General features: G+C 38.1%; 1 protein-coding gene across 2 annotated transcripts in view; it reads right to left on the bottom strand.

Moving 5' to 3' along the window:
• The window catches only part of USP22 (ubiquitin specific peptidase 22), a 99,377-nt gene that overhangs the window by 31,944 nt on the left and 50,000 nt on the right, over positions 1-17,433 (bottom strand). Inside the window, exons 4-5 of one of the 2 annotated variants that reach the window (XM_040574255.1) lie at positions 17,343-17,387; positions 12,526-12,627 (exon numbers count right to left, since the gene is read on the bottom strand). In XM_040574255.1, the coding sequence (XP_040430189.1) occupies positions 12,526-12,627; positions 17,343-17,387 (147 nt within the window). The remainder of the gene's footprint in view (positions 1-12,525; positions 12,628-17,342; positions 17,388-17,433) is intronic. The other variant, XM_040574256.1, reaches the window with a different exon arrangement.

Genomic DNA, 17,433 nt, shown 5'->3' with positions numbered 1-17,433 from the left:
TTAACTAGTCCAAGTAAAGGCGGTTACATTCTCTAGGTAGGCAGATTGAGTGTCTCTGCAGTGCGTTCCCCAGTACTTCTTGGAAGGTTCCTCGCCTTGGGCACAGCGCCACGCAAACATGGTCACACTGTTCACTGACCCAAGCTGACACCATAAATGCTCATGCTGCTCTAAGGCCTAAGCTGAATTTGGCTAGAGTTAGTGTGGATCCGGCTACCAATAATGTTTTTCCAGCATTTAGTTTGTCCCTGCCCCTCCTAATTAATGGGGAAATGATTGCAATCAGTATTTTTATTCAACAGCTTCAATAGCATCACATAATATAGGAGCAAACCATATCAAAATAGTGCAAACGTAGTTGGGAGACAAAACAATAATCCGAAAGGAAATTGGCATATTGGAGAAACCATCTGAAAGCAATTCAGTAAAAAATGGGGAGTAGGAAACAAGAAAAATTAAATGCTCAAGAAGAAAATAAGGGGGCAATACCTATGATAGCAACTCAACCTAAATGACGTAATACTGCAATGTAGAAAAAAGACAAATGGTATTTTGAAACTTAATCTTATGACAAGGCCCGAGAGAATTATTCTGCCCTGGTGACAGCAGAGCCTCAGCTGGATGACGTCTGGAATTAAGCATGCGTTTTAAGACATCTATGCAAACTGAGGAAAAGGCAAGAACATGAGTGAAAATTTGCATGAAATTAATATATGAGACTTGAGAAATAACTGAAGAACCCACTGGTTGACTTAGTTAATTAAAAAAAAAGATAGTGCTGATAGAGGAACAGACAGGCTGACAATTTTCAAATATGTTAAAGGCAACTGCAAAGAAGACTGTAATTAACTCTTGTGGCCTACCCAAGCTATAATAATAAGAAAAGACTGAGCTCACAAGAAGTTTAATTAGATATTAAAAATAATTGTCTTACAATTAGAAAACATTGCAACAAGGGAGTTGGGGACTCCCTGCTGTTGGAGCTATTCCAAAAGTAGCTCTGTCGACCATCAGGAATGGCCTCGTACACTTGACCTGGACTCAGAAAAGGTGTGCAGTGCCCCCTCCACTTTTTCATTCTGTGACTGTTCACATATCCAGATTAGTATTACAATACGATACAAAACACAGGAGCCACCTTTGACAAGGAGGGGAGGCTGAGGGCATATTCACATGACAACGAAGCCAATCTAACAGCTAACCGGTGCCAAAAGGGATGCTCCTCTTGTACCTGCTTGACTCCATGGTGAATAGTTTACCTTGCTAGCATGACAAAAAAAAAGCAGTCTCACCTTGAGGCAGTGAAACCCATCACATGCAAACAGGGGTGAGTCTTTGACCCCTTTAATCAGGTTCAAACAGCTCAGCAGAGGTCAGGGCAAAAGGCCAGGGCCAGAGCAAGGAAGGGACCCTGGAACTGTCAGCCTGTTTCACAGCCAGCCCTCCAGCGCTTGCATCGCCTCAGCTGCAACAAAAATCCACGAACTGCCTAAAGCCACCAACTGAGCAGCAAAACAGCTGTAGCCCTAATGTCTGTATTCCTATTCCTACCTCATTGCTCTGGAAACAAAATTAACTGCCCTGCTGCCAGGAATGGATGGGATGGAGAACAGGTAACCACTGCCTCTAATCCATGGTCACTATTCACAATGTCATTTTTAGACTACACAGATGTTCTGCATATGAGCTTTTGCGGCTCAGTGTATCATTCATTCACTTTAGTAATGCAAGAAAAACGTCAGAGGATAATACAAAGGGATCAGTCAGCACCAGGATCTGGTATTTCAGTTCATTTCCTTTGTTTCATACCTGCTAGCACTGGTCAAGAAAAAATTAAGTTTGCAGCTATCAGCGATACTATAAATCAGATCTGGAGGAGCTCTGCTGTGTCTCTGTACCATGCTGTATCTTCAAATAAAAGCAATGGCTTAACACTAACAAAACGGGAGTAAAGGCTCAGCATAGGAGATACAGTTTGTAGTTATTTGAATATAAAATACATAGTAACGATATGGAAATAAACACACTTAAATGGAGATATGATTTGAGAAAGGTTTCCCTCAACTTCATCAGATCTAGGAGAAAAACGCACATCTCTAAACAATGACTACCAAGGCAGGCTTTACTAGAGATTCCTTTTCAAAGCATCAGATTGGCCTTTCCACACATGCAGCTCTGACACGTGCTGGTGGAAGAACTTATGGGCAAATCACATCCTTGGAGCAAACCCATCAAGCAATCTACCACGAGTATGATCAAACCAAAAAGCACAGCATTTCAGACTATTATTGCACAGAAATTGAAGCAAAAACTTCAAACCAATGATTCCAGAGCGCACACAGAACAGAAGGTCCTCTCTATACTAATAATACGTACATCTTAGAAGCAGCACTTAAAGTGATGATGCCAAAACATGGAGTATTCCACAATCCAGGTGAGTTTCCATTCTTCACCACCATCATGCTGCCTATGATTTCATTGCCATGTAGTTATTTTGTGACTTTGGTGGTATGCAGGCACTTTGTACCTTGATTCTCTGCAATAATACTGACCAATTGCACTGTGCTGAATCTCTGTTAGCCCTGGCTTACAGCACTTCCTACAAAGCAAGTGATCCCTTGTGGCAGTGTGGTAAGCTAGGCTGTGAGGTTGCAGCCAGTCACTTCTCAGTGACTGTGCTTGGGTTAAGATCAAGCACACGGCCAGGAGCACAATTCGGGAGCACCCAACATCCTTTAAGTTCTCATCCTTCTGATTTGGTGGTAACTTGCCCATGTGTACGTACCCTCTGCCTGGTAAAATGAGTCAGCATTCCTAAAATATATGGCAATATAAACAAACAAACCTCTTAAGGTTAATTTTTTCATATAAACTGTGTAAATAAAGAAGCTGTTTAAAGCAAGACAGAGGGCTGCAAATGTTTTTGTTCCTCTGTGGATTTAAATTAAGAAGCATGTTTCCAAAACAAAATAAAGTGAATGCTTTTGACCAAACAGCTGAATAGTACATCAGATCTTCCACTAAAATCACAGTAAGCACAGCTGTAGATCTTCAGAAGTCACCTGGTCTTTCCCTCTACTTCAAGGAAGAATTATCACTACCTGTATTACTCCTGACAAATGCTTTTCAGAATTGTTCTTCAAACTCTCCAGTGATGAGATCCAGCACTAACCCCTGATGCACTTGTATTCTGAAGTGCTCCAGTGTCATCTTAATAAAGTAACACAGTTTAAAAACTGCTACAGCATTAATATGGCAGATGCACATACAGTGTGTAATCTATAGATATGCTCCTATACTATTAGAGCTCTGGAACCGTAATAAATTTAGTCATACTTCAAATAGCAGCAACTTTACAAAAGCTCCTAAAATGAGGGAAGGGACAACTTGTCCAAGTTATTAGAGTATCACAGATTTCCTCCACTAGAAATTTCTGTGCACCTGAGTGGGTATGGCCTGAGCCATTTTATCTCTCCATATGTTTCTACATGAAGAGGAAAAGGTAACAGCTAGACAGAAGCCTTTTGTGGGCCAAATCCAGACAATGTGTCCCCATGTTGATCACAATTATAGTAAAAAAGGAACAGATCCAAATACAAGTGAAAATACTTCCCTTTAGAGTATATCTTTCACTATCTTGGAGCTGCAGAGCATAACAACAGTTCTGAGACAGCCACACAGTTTCCTGATGAGCAAAGACTGTGACAAGTCCACAAGGGTTGAGCTTTCATCTAGGCAGGATAAAAACTATTCCAGGAGCAATTTCTGCTGACTAGAATGTGAAGTTGCACTGCTGTTTCCAGTAAAGCAATGGCTGCCTTGTATTGTAAATGTGAAAAATAACCTGAACCGAAAAAAGTCATGCAAAGGCCTCTTCATAAACTAAAGTAACATAGTTAAATCCACCCCTAAAGGCAGGCCTTCCCCCCCTCAAAGAATCAGGAAAATGTCACTTTTTATACCTGCAATATATTATCTTCAGCATTTTTACTGACCATCTGCATCACAAAATTATTTTTATCTCAGGTGTCAAGAAACTAATGCATCATGTTCTAAAAAAAGAAAAAAGAAAAGCAGCCATACAGCATGTAATCAGCCATGGAAATCATTGCTATCTAGTTAATTCTCTCATCTGAAACAACGAAGACTGAAAAAGACATTAAGTTCTGAAACAGAACTTGCACCAAACTTCTCTGAATTCTTATCTTGGCATATCAAGACCCACTGAAGGAATTTTGTCTGTTATGCTTCAACCTGATCCAATCTTTGTCAGGATCTCTTAGCAAGGAGTGAAACACATTAGGGAGCGCGCACACGCAATCTGGATCTCAAACTGACAGAACACGCAACAGAAGAAATTGTCTTTCATAGATGGCACTAGAAATAACTACACAGCACTCTAATACTTAGTAATATCTTTGATTATCTGAGCCCCATAACACCTGAAGATCAATCAGTTTGAGGACAAAGATGAAATACGATGCACTGCAAGCACATGTGCATCACATGAAGAGCTGGAGTGCCTATTTCTGCACAGTAGCCACCACCACATGAAATGTCACAACAGGTATATGCAGTGTCTAACATTCACTGATTTAATAACGAAGCCAGACCCCTTACAACTGCAGAGTTCTTTGTGTGCTCAGACCTACAGAGCTGAATGAATTTAAACACATTGAATAAAGGTATGGAGAAACCCTGAAGCAACCATGAAACTCAGGCAGGAGCCGTCCTGTCTCACACACCATACAACTCAAAGGTCAAGACATTAAAGTCCATGAATCGGAGCGTGAAAAGAATGATTAATCTGATAATTGCAGGAAGGTCAGGGAGAACAGACAGAAGACACCCAGCATCTAAAAAGAACAGCAGTAGGTGAAGAACAGGATCTGTGTTTGTCAAAACTACTCTACGATTGATGCAAAGTTTTATGACAACCAGCCTTTAAAGGCTACTTAAGCTGTAGATCCTTCAAGGTATATTTATACGGCAAGTGGATGGCAAAGAAGAAAGCCTTTAAACAAAATACTTCAAAAGGTAGCACAGAATGAAGTATTCTCCTTGCCCTCCCCCACAGCAGTCAAACTTAAAGCTCAGTGAGCTCTTGCATGATCTGCACAGAAGCATAAGACTTGCAGTGAGAATCCTGTGCAGATGGCATCTTTAAAGAACAAGAGGTACTCCCACTAAACTGACAAAATAAAATTCACACCCGCAGCCATCCTTTCCCCCCAATATCACACCATATGCTGCCAACAAGTTTTTACCCTTCCTCAAAACAGATTTCATAAATTAATAGCTTAAGGAGTAAGATAACTGCCAATGAAGTTTAATGCATCCAAATATATTAATATGCACAAATTATTGTTGATGAACTGGCACAGAGCTATTCCAACGATCCACAACACACAAACCATGCCACATGCTGTTTATGCGTATTCCTGGTTTCAGTATATACTGTATCTACCTTCTGTCCACACGAAGCCCAACTCTAGAAGCAGAAACGAAAGAGCAGAATGGAAGGTCATAGTAAATATAATCCAAAAGTGATCCACAAAAGAACAAAACTGAGATGGAGATCGCTGGCCTTGTTGAAAATGTCATGCTCTCTAATGACATGGAGTTAAACAGGTTAAAATCCAGTGGCAAATCAAAATTTTTGTTTCTTTACTTTTACTAGTCAGAAAAGCTCCTTCTCATGCTAAGGGTACTAAAGGTACTTCTCTGCCCAAGACAAGACAGGCCCATGTTAAGGCTGCAATCAGGGTAGCTATGTGGGTTAATTCTCAACTTTCTTATCTGGCTCTTGATTTACAGATTATGAAACTATCTTTGCACTGACTACACCACTGAATAGTAAAAATATACCCCCCATACCAAGAAAAGCTTTGTTTTTAAGAGAATCGCTTCTATCTAAGTAAAGATACCTTGTTCAGAGGGCCAGAATCTAAAGTTCTGTCTATACATTACTGTTGGGTTTTTCTTGATAAGAAGCATCCGTTCCTTTTTTTTTTTTAAAGAAAAAAAAGGAAAAAAAGTTCAAGGAGATGTTGACAACTAACATTTACTGCATTTTTCATGTTAAAAGCCTAGTGTTTTGACTGCATATTAAAGTTACATAATGATTTAGTGAAGAAAGCCCTGCACAGAAAAAGTTAACTACTTTACCATTACAGAGAGAGATAACAGACAAATAATTGAGTCAGCAAACATATTACACTTGTAAATTAAATCAGCATACAGGAGGGGAATAAGGGACTTTTTAGTGCTGCTACCTGTCTGGATCCAAACGAGGAAGCTGCATCTGAAGAGGTACAGAAAATTTTAGGAGAGTCAAATTGCAACACTGTCTTGTGAAATAAAAGTGATGTGTATGGATGAACAGCAACCATGGATCCACTTTTAAAAATCCGGAGGAAGAACATGAGTCTTGAGTTAGAAGTTTGGAACATGATCCAAGTCCTGGATCAAGAACCCTGTCTTCCAAGGATTTTCATGCTGTGATCACAGAGCGCAGCTTCCTTTGTCTCAGCCCCCCACAGTTACAAAATTAAAATATTTTCTGAGCAAGTAACATGTATGGCAGTCTTCCAAGATGGAATAACAGAAAAATTCAACCTCAGTCTCAATCTGCCTATTGCACAAAGTAGTTTTAACTTGGTATTGTCTTCCTGGGTTGAATTGGAGGTAAATATCCAGGAGACTAGTATTGCAGCTTTACAAACTTCAGTGCTTACATTATTGCAGGTGCTTATACACTGGTGTCTCTTGCTGATTTTATTTTCCTACTAACAAAACATGCAAAACAAGCTTTATAGGAAAGGAAAAAGTCAAACCATTTACCACTTATTGTTATTTATATATACATTTAAAGAATTCTTTATAATCTGTATGAAAAAACACTACTCTTTAGCCAGCATCAAGTCCACACAAAGGTTCTACTCAGCTTGCTATTCTGTTTTGAAGTAAACTGCTCCCACATAAAGCCACAAAAATTAAAACCTTTAAGAACCCTGAAAGTAAGACTTTCCTCCATAACACATTTAGCACATCACTGCTAAAGCTGGTTTCAATGCCAACCTATCACTAAACTCAAACTTCAAGGTAACTTCTCCTCAGAACTGTTTTTGACATTTTGTTAATCTTTACTGGAAAGAAAAGGCATAGGTTTTATTTCTGTACACAGATATTCCAAAAATCCAAGTATCTTACTTCCAAGAGTTGCTAAGAATACTCCTGATCTACAAAAGCTAAGTCTGGTGGTTTCTTCAGCAACTTGTACAATACTGCAAAAAGAGATGAATTGAAAAAATACCAACAATGGCCCAAACCAGCCACAATTTCCTTGAACACTAATTCCTTTTCCAGTCCATGCCATTAGTATTGCCTGGTATTCTCTTGGAGAAAAGATGTTGTGTGTACTGTTGTACTTCACCTTGTTACAGCAGCCTTACCTTGAGAGCAGACCTAAATCTTGAGCAAAAAGCTTGTTGTAAAAGGAATCAGTATCCTTCTTTCTTTAACCTTTACAAGCTGAAAAACATGCCCTGCAATTTTTAACTATTCTCCAATGATCAACGAAAAAATGGGTAAAATTTTATACTGGTTACCTCTTAAGAATTGTTTTTCCCTCTGAGGAAAAGCCAAAAATGCAGAGCCACAAACTTTGAGCCCATCCATACAGAGCAGGAACAGTAAACGGCATAAGCCAAAATGGACATTTAAATTTCAGTCTTACACCTGATTGATTTGTAAGAGACAAGGAGGAATTCACATAATTACATACATACTTTAAAAAAAAAAAAAATCAAACTAAGTTTGTAACAGTACAGGCCATGGTAGTGTATCACTGGTGCTAGCTTCTCAAAGAATTTATCTTGTTTTCCTCACACGGGATACTAAAAAGCCTGAAAAGTTTGTTTTATGTTTGAGATGTGCTTCCTGGCTTACTCTAACCTCAAGCCTATTAAGCTGAAAGCCCAAGAGCAGTTAATCTTTGCTGGCTTTGCTGGCAGGTGAATGAAAGGGCAGCTCAGATGTGGCTGCTGTCACCAGAAGGAGGTTCAGGCATCCCGTCCTGTGCTGCCTCGCACCAGCTTTGTGTGCTAGAACCTCCGCAAGCTGCTGAGTGCAGGAACACAGGAGAGCACTGCTCTTGCAAAACCCCTGCCAACAAAAAGCACAATGTTTTCTGCCAGGTTAATGAGCTGAACAGACTGAGTAAATGCCCACGAGAGGGTGGGATCATGTGGCTGGAATTAAGGGGGAGCATACACAAGGGTGAAATAAAAGAAAAAGACTGTCCCCTGATGGAGGAAAGCTGTCTTCCTCAGCTGTAATATGTCTTCATCCTTATCAGGTATTAGAGGGATGTATACTGCTGGTTCTTTTGCTTACAAGATAGCATGAACATGGAGGGAACACGACGAGAAATCAACACATGACCAGGACAACTCATTTGCTGAAAGACATCAGCAAAAGCTGATACTGAAAGGTTTGGTCCCGAGACCAAACAAGCACTCTCAGAAAGTGCTGTTTGTTAGTAAACCCTTGTGAAGGTGAGATGACTTTTACTTTTCTGTAACAAAAGTTTCTGTAAAAAAAAAAAAAAAGTTGCTCACTCCAAGCAGGTAAACACTGTAAGAAATTCAATGATGTGTGGCCATCCCTCAGCTTACTCAGGAACAATTAAATCATAGACAACTCAGTCTATGACCGCAGTGAAGATAAGCCATACAAAGTCATGTTATAGCAGCAATGTGAATTGCTTTCAGGCACTAGCTTTGGAAAAATAGGTGACATGCACTCAAGTGACAATCAATACACAAAAAGGATACCATTTTTTGTAGTGAGAAAGATATTTTATCTTGCTAAATAGGTGAACTTTGAAAGTCTGGTAAGACTTTCTAAAAACATCTCTCTACAACGCTCTGTAAATAAATCACAGCTTGTGTTTTAGAATCCTTGAAAATTTTGCCATTACCACCTCTATTTCTATTTTTTCTTAAAATTCTCCAGGGGCTTTGAGGGAAAGGGATTACTTATTTTACTATCATGTGCATGAATTTCAGATCTCACAGAAGTATAACACAATTGAGACCAATGGTCAGAGTTTCAAAGTAAAGGAGGGATAAAAGGACCCCTCTGATAGCAGAATAATATTTGTTGATTTTATCAAACCTACCTTTTACTAAACATTTTTCCCACCAGATGGCAGTTCTAATTATGAAGATAGAAAAAAAAGTATCAGCCACGAAGGAAACTTTCACTTGAGTAGTCTTAATCAAAGGAGGTTTTCCTTTCCCTCATCATCACAGTGCAGTTCAAGAAATTCAAGCATCAAAAGAGACTTCCATTCAAGGTGCAATTTGCGTGGTCCTGATTTTAAACCTAAATCCATTACTGCTTACATACCAGCAAGTTAGAGTTAGAGCGAAAAATTTGACGCTGTACCGAAACACATTTTTCATTCCACTTTTCTATTTGAGCTAACTTAACTAACATTCAACTAAAAGAAAAAAACGCACCAGAAAGCCAGTACATTCACAGAAGAACTCCATGTATCGATGTAGTCTTTAAAACCTCCACGTTACCGCTACTTAGGGCCATGAACACATGGCCAACTGTCCACGAACAGCTTACAGAACTCTGAAGGATGAAGAAGAGCTTCTAGAGAACCATAAATATTTTCCAGGCCACTATTTGCCTTCCCTTGCCACCTTTACAGGAGCTCTGCTGCAATATGTATTCCCCTTGTGTTGCTGCCGCATCACGCTGCTTCGCCTTGTACAGCTGCAGGAAACCACCTGCTACTGCACGGCAGCGATTGTTTCTGCCTCCTCCTCCTCCACACACCCCCTTCTTTATGAGGAGGATTTGCTCACTCTTCTGTAAAGGCTATCCCCTCTGCCTTTTTGCAACACTGCAAATGGGAATCCCAGGTGGCTCCTGCTAATTATCCATGTGCCTTGGGAGTCTAATTCTTCCTATTGTTGATGTACCAATCTTCAGCCACAAAGTCACTTCATATGCTAATCAGAGACCAGCTGATCCCAAGCTAGTACTACATGTACTCTGGAGAACTCATCTTCTGGGGGTATTAATGATAACAGCAACACTAGCTTTGGAAAACGGTGCCTGAATGACACCATCTCACTCTCACTTCTAGTCCAACACCATAATAAACTACTTGCTTGTGAACTTGAGCTTGGTCGGTCCCCTCACTTAGTGAGGGCAGCCTCTTCATAGGCTCATAATACGCTTGCCTTAAACAAATGCTGAAACTGCTATCAGCAAAAGAACATTTCAGAAAGTTATCAATGAGCAATTAAAACATGCTTCCTCCTGAGGGCATGACTGCCCTCAGTGTATCTCAGGAGGTTAAGACAGAAGAAGAAAGCAAACAGCCATTTTTCCTCTTAAAAAAGCTTTGCCGAGAACATTTTATATGCAAAAGGCAGCTGGTTATGCTTTAACCAACTCTTTTGTGAACGGGATTGATCAACAGATGTGCAATGCTCATAGATGGCTATTAACATAATCTCCATTTTCAGAATCAATAAAACTGGACATTATGCCTGTCCTCTCAACCACTTACCTACCTCAGAAGATACACTCGATTCACTAATATCTGCTATGGAATTGATAAAAACTTGGTGCCAAAAGAACTGAGTATTAGAAAGAGAAAAATGGGAATGTCCAGATAATTGCAGTATTTCAGTCTGCATATGGGCTCTTCACTGATCTGAAACTGCAAACAGACAAGTCAATGTGAGGAAAGTGACGGGAAAATACTCTGAAGCAGATATATATTTAGCAGCAGGTTACATGGAGAGAAAAGGCTCAAGGACAATGGCAGGTCTTTTCTTCCTTCAGCTAAGCCTCCAAAGTATTTTTGTGAAAGAAAGCTAGCCTTTTGCTTTTAACTGTAGCCCAAAACTGCATTATGTCTCCTGAGTGCTTTGATTTTTTTTTCCCTCTTTCTAAATCTCAGCGCATAGACAGCTCCAGGGCTCAGTAGGAGAAATTATTAAAAGCATGCCTGCAGAAGTAAAGAGATCAGTCATTTCCCTTATCCCCTGTGTTTCATGAGCGCTCCCCCACCCATTCAGCGTTGTATGAGATTTCATGCAACCAGACATGTCCTTTTTAAACAGACTGAAAAATGTAAAGGCATTTAAGAGTAAGCATAGCATTCCTTCAAACTGGAAAGAAACAACACACAAACGTGCTTCAGCTCCTCAGAAAGGTCACACTCACCTTCAAAATTCTATCAAGCCAACATTTTTTCTTTTTGTCCTGTGCAGTGGCATTAAAGTAATTTTTAACAGTCTTTACAGAATATACTGAAGTTTCATAGAACACAAAATCCTGCTGTGAACACGATATGAGCAATCTCTGCCTACTTATTTTTTCCCAGGCTGCGTGAAGTTGCCAAAGTACAGATGTTTTTCCAAACGTCCTTCCTGTTCCACTACTGCGAATGCATATGTCTTTTCTTTAAAGTTACCATTCTGTCCACATTTTCAACTTACAAACTTACTCTGTGCTTCTCAGTCCATTTTTTTCAAAAACACATGCATATATTGGATTAATTATGACTTACTGTATTAGAAACATGGCAATAGTTTTATCGATTGTGTTTGGTGTATTTTGACAACAGCAAATGTGTAGAAAATATGACATGTTCTGATTAAAAAATAAGCAGCTTAAAAATTAGGAAAAAAACCTTTAGTTTCCTACCTCTAATACCTATAGCTGTATTTCCAACCTTGTACCTTCGCCATTAAAATGTTATCATGCATTGAACGGTATAGAAAAATGCCCAATAACCTAAAACTTGTAAGGAAGCGGATTCCAATCCCCCTAGTCCCACAACCAAAACACAACAGGAAAAAATTGGAAAACGCTGTTCATTTTTGTCACCTTTACCTAAATACTCTCCAGCCGTAAGAAGGTATGCCTGCCTTTCAGTTCTTTGCTCCAGACTACTGAACTTTTCAATTTGATATGCATTTGAAAATTGCCATTTTACACAAACTGGAGAACAAACTGCATCATTTCAGAGTCAATACAAAATTGAAGAGACCTATTTAGAGTTTAAAATATGAAGCAGAAGATATCACTCTGCTTATTCTGTCTGCAGAATATAGATTTACCAAAACACTTCTATAATTAAGGATACTAGAGGATACTAAGGAAACTAGAGGATTTCCCTTTGTACATCTAACATGGGATCTGATAAAGACTGGGTTGAGATAACGTCATTAATTTCTGTTAAAGTCTTTAAGTGAATATTGTCCAAAAAATCTGTTACACAGATGAACTATCATCAGTATTTGAAGTGACAGAGCAAATATCCTTCTACAGTGAGAAAAAGGTATAAAATAACCAATAGAATAACATAATAAGTTTAAGGAAATCTGTTATAATAAACTCAGGTACAAAGTATTTATGGAAGAACAACACAATTTTGAAAATTCAAGTGGCTGAGAATCAGTTTCAGAAAGGATTTCTAGAACTTACCTATGGTGCAATTTGTAGTTATTTTTCTCCGTTTGGGGTTGTGTCGTAGCAATTCTAACTCTCGTTTGGTTGGCTCCCATGTTGAATACTTCTCTCCAATGCCTAAGCAGATGAAAAGAAATTTTCAGGAAGTTGTTTAGTAAAAGTATTAAAAACTCTGTTCAAGTTACAACTTTTAACATACTGTCCATTAAGTTAGAATCAATGTAATTGAGACAGAATCTATGTAAGGAGACGGATTTCCAAAAAAAAAAATCCTCAAAAAGACTGCAACCAACCTTCCAACAAACAAAAACTAAAAGAATACCTAGCCCAAATTAATTTTCCATTACTGGATTATAATCCTTCTTTCAATTAAAAGGAAATGATTTTATGAGAAGGTAAAGGATAACCAAGAAATCTCATCACTGAATTCTGGCTCGTTATTAAATAAATCAAAACTGAGCCAACTTAATGGACAGATACAGTCTTAATCTTTACAGATGAACAGCAGAAATTAGTAATTCAGATATACTGAACAGGCATATTTTCTTACTACCTGTTTCATGATATATTATTACTACGTATAACTTCTCCTTATGCAGCACTGGATATTAGCAATTTTAGTACTTAAAAAGATTCACTTTCAATGACGTATCTAATATTACCTAAAAATACAATTAGTAGGTTTAAAGCAACAACCAACCCAAACTCTCCAAACACTTATCTGCCCTGTCTCATGAGCTGCAGCCATAATTTGTCAGTATTCTGTTTAAACATTAACACTGTTATTTCCAATACACTTCTTTTGTTCAAAGGGAAGTGCAGTAGAAATGAGTCAGTTAAGTAGTGCAGAGAACTTATTTGAAGTAAGCAGAGCTGTGTTCAGTGTAAATCTGATACAAGAAAAACAATGCAGACTCATGTGCTGACCAGCTAAGTATTGCTGCAGCGCTTTATGTAGCACAGAAAAATTACTATGCAAGGTCAATTATAGTGAGTCACAAAAGCATCTGGGCATTAAAAATAACGAATAGTAAGATGACAAGCAATCTATTCTAAAACTGAGGATTAAAGTCAATTAAGAGTTATTTTTCACAGAATGCATGGAGCAGAAGCAGTGCTGTGCTACAGAAAATAAATTATAAATCATACATATGAAAAGAAGGAGAGTAGAAAATATAGCTAGAGGCTTACACATTCTGCATAATATATATTAAATTTTAATAGCTCTTTGATCTTCACTTTCAGAAATAGCTATGCTTGTCAGAACCTACCCACCCCAAACTGTTCAATTCATAGTTACTACTGACCCTCCAGGTTCTAGCAATAAAAGGTCTCATTTTTGGATTCCTGAGGACAAGAAAATTCATATTTACATGGATGCACCTCTCTATTTTACTTTATTTGATTCAACAATATATTATGCAAGAAGCATAAGAAAGAATACCAGAATCATACAGTCCCTTTCCTTTATCCAAGGTTCAGCATCAAGCTCCACACCCAGGAAAACAGAAAAGGAACTAATTACTGCGTAACAGACTGATGAGATCAAACAGCCACAGTGCTTTGAATACACTATATAGTATGCATAGGCAAACACTGAATGAAGCAACTTTAGAGACGCACATATGGACAGTTAACTTATGACAGAACGTTGGCCTCCAATAAGTTTTATATTGGATGTCTTCAGCAACCTTTTCATATTTGTAGTATTCCCTTAGGAATTTATAGAAATTGGTCTTTAAAAAAAAGCTCAAGCTCAAAATCATTTTCAACGCCTTGTTAGCACCAGCTCTTGCACTGGTCCACTATAAACTCAAATTCCTGTGTTTGGTTTCACCATACTTTAAAAATATTGCCGAAGTTGGTACAGTCTGATAGCAAGATGAGATCTCAAAATTAAAAAGAAAAAAAAAACCTTCAGATATGTTAAAATCCTGGTTTTAAAAAATTAAAAGCAATTAACACCTGGAAACACATGTGCGCTCAACTTTAGGCATGCAATAGTCCCACACATCAGTGAGACTACTGATATATAAATATATATATCTATATATAATTATACGGCTTAAATGCTTATAGAGGATGGCAACAAAAGCATTTCATGAGAGCAACTCTTCGAGTAAAGTTAAATATGACAGACTGGATTACTTTGCAGGATTCTGGGTGAACTGAATACAGGTCATTTAAAATAAATGAAATCAAAACAGAAAAACATGTACAGTTAATGTCACAAACACAGCGCAAAACAGACAAAACTTTCTCACAGAACCCTTTCATTAGAAAGAGCACAAGTTAAGCCAGAGACAGAAACTAAAAAAAAAAAAATCTGTTCCTGCTGTATACTTTAACAAGAACATTGAGACTTTAGACTTCATTACCCTTGAAAATTTGGAAAAAGAAAAAAAAACACAACAGATCCACTTATCAGGGATGGTTCAATGTTTAAAGTTAAAAAATATATATAGTAGTAAAAAAAAGTTTAATAACACCCACAAACATGCCAAAAAATCCAATATAAATTACCTTAAAGATTTGCAAAACATGCATAGATTACTCTTTATAATTAAGGGAAAGTAACGTTATTAGAGTGAATATTCATCATTTTAAAGATGAAAAAACAGAGATTCAAGTTAGGATATTAAATCTCCACCTAAGAATTAATTTTATTAGGCTGAATACACAAATTTTCATTTTTCAGAGAATTTATCAGGGACATATGGATGAATGAAGTAGAAGACAGTTAAGGCTCTAGTTTATAAAAATCACAATTTTGCAACTAAACATTAACACAGATTGCTTACTTTGCAATCCTTTAGCAAACCCCATTTCATCCCCACCAAAAAATCCAGACATTAAATAGAATGAAGGGCCCAGTATATTCTCATCTCTCTCGTTACTAAAGAATATTCAATTAAAAAAAAAAAAAAGTTGAGTTACAACTTGTTCAGAGTTATATCACATAACCCTGAACTACAGTTGGGCCTGTAAACTCATTGTACTATAACATTTAACATTACAAGACTATGAAATGACTCTTATGATATTTGGGGTTTTTCTTAAAGTTTCTTCTCCAGGCATCATGTTGTTATGTGAGCATCTATTAAAAGTATATATTAATACCCTTCAAATACTGTAGGTAGAAGCTTGAAAATATACAACATTTACACTTCAATTTTTAAGGCAATCTCAGTTTTTGCATACTTCAGTTCTTTTAGTTGGTAACAGAATCTAACATAAATTAACTCCATCATAGAAATATAAAAATGAGACAATATGTACATGTACTAATCTTGTCATTCATTTTGGAGGAGGGAGGGTTCCCTCCCACTTTATAGTTCATGATTTTTCATACAGGAGATGGATTTAAGCAATGGAAAAAGAAGGGCGTAATTCTCTACCACTTCTCACATACATATTTCTTTTTCATTCCTCCGATAAATTTTGCTAAGAAACACGCATGGTTTCACAATGCAAAGCCATAAAAAAAGCTTTTTTTGCCACAACTTTAAAGAAAAATGTCTATAGGATGCACTCCAGTAATCTAGAACGTATTTTCGTCTACTCCTCCACCTTGCATCTTCCCTGGTCATTACAGATTTGCTCTCTGGGGACAGAAGACGCAATGTGCATTCATACATAGATATACGTGTGTGTATATATAAACAAATGCCGTGCCACTCACTAGCCAGTTAACCAGTACAGAGGCCAGTTAACCAGTACAGAGAAGGCTTTCTGCCTGGCAGTTCTTCCCTCAGTGACTCTTCCCTTGACCACATGCCTTCACGGCCCAAGGGGACAAGACGAACCACCAAGCAGCAGGCGGCAGTTACCTCAGAATACATGCTATAGCAGCCGTGAGTAGGCCGGAGGACAAACTGGCTGCTTCTTGGTCCAGAAGGCACAAGCGTATCATTCATTAAGGCTGACATAATTAAGAAAATGCTCTTTGAATTTACACATTCAGAAGTAAGGAAGTGCGAGGCCTTTCTCTTCTAGAGCATCGTGAACACGTGTTACGCTGTTGTAGTCGACTAATTTGGGACCCAGGACAACAACACATTTTAGAAAGGTTTGAAGGAGCTTTCAGAAGAGGGGCATAGCCTAAATGCAAGGTCCAAAACCACATCTCTGTTTCATCTTGCTTTGAAAAGTGCTTTATGCTAAAGCATTTTCTTCTGTACTTTCTTGAGAACTCACTGGCAACCTCACTGTCCTCCCTTCCTCTGACTGAACTCCTTCAAAACAGTGAATAAACAGAAAGCAGAATGCGATCTGTAGTAGGAACTAAGTAAAAGCACCTGTACTTTTGATAGGCCATCAGAAAAGCTCTAGTTAATACGATGTTAGCTGCTATTTTTAAAATTGGAAATGAGGTTAAGAATGGTTTGAAGTCATATCAGCCCTGACTAAGGCTGTCACATTGAAACAGGATGCCGTGGATTCACTAAGAGACATTAGTGGACGGAAGTTGTCTGTCTTCAAATACAGACTTTCCCACTTTAAGAAAACATACCCCTAGAGGCCACTGAAAATGGATGATGAGCTACTACTATCACTGATGCTTAAAAACTACTCGGTTTAAGATAAATGCTACTTCCTTTCCCTTCCAAAAAAAAAGACAAAAGGTTTGTTTTGGAGTAGTTCTGTCAAGGGAAGGGCCTATGAAATTAAGTCTGCTGTAATTATTCACTCATTGGAACTTATCCAAACAAGAGGAAAACAATTTGCATGATAAAACTGGCATTCTTAACTGTGATTCATGTCTAAAATGGCAGGATAATCAGCAAAGGGACGCTTGTTAGTGAAGTGCGTCGCCAGCCCACGCCTCTTACCTGTCATTGTACACTGGTAGTGAGAAACCACTGTTGGGGTGAAGGCTAAAAAAGAAAAAATTAGGGAAAGCAAACTGAATAATAAAACAAA

This window comes from Cygnus olor, chromosome 15, assembly GCF_009769625.2.
Source record: "Cygnus olor isolate bCygOlo1 chromosome 15, bCygOlo1.pri.v2, whole genome shotgun sequence".
Lineage (NCBI taxonomy): Eukaryota > Metazoa > Chordata > Aves > Anseriformes > Anatidae > Cygnus > Cygnus olor.
The sequence above is the reverse complement of the archived record's forward strand: the minus strand, read 5'-3'. Positions and strand labels throughout refer to the sequence as shown.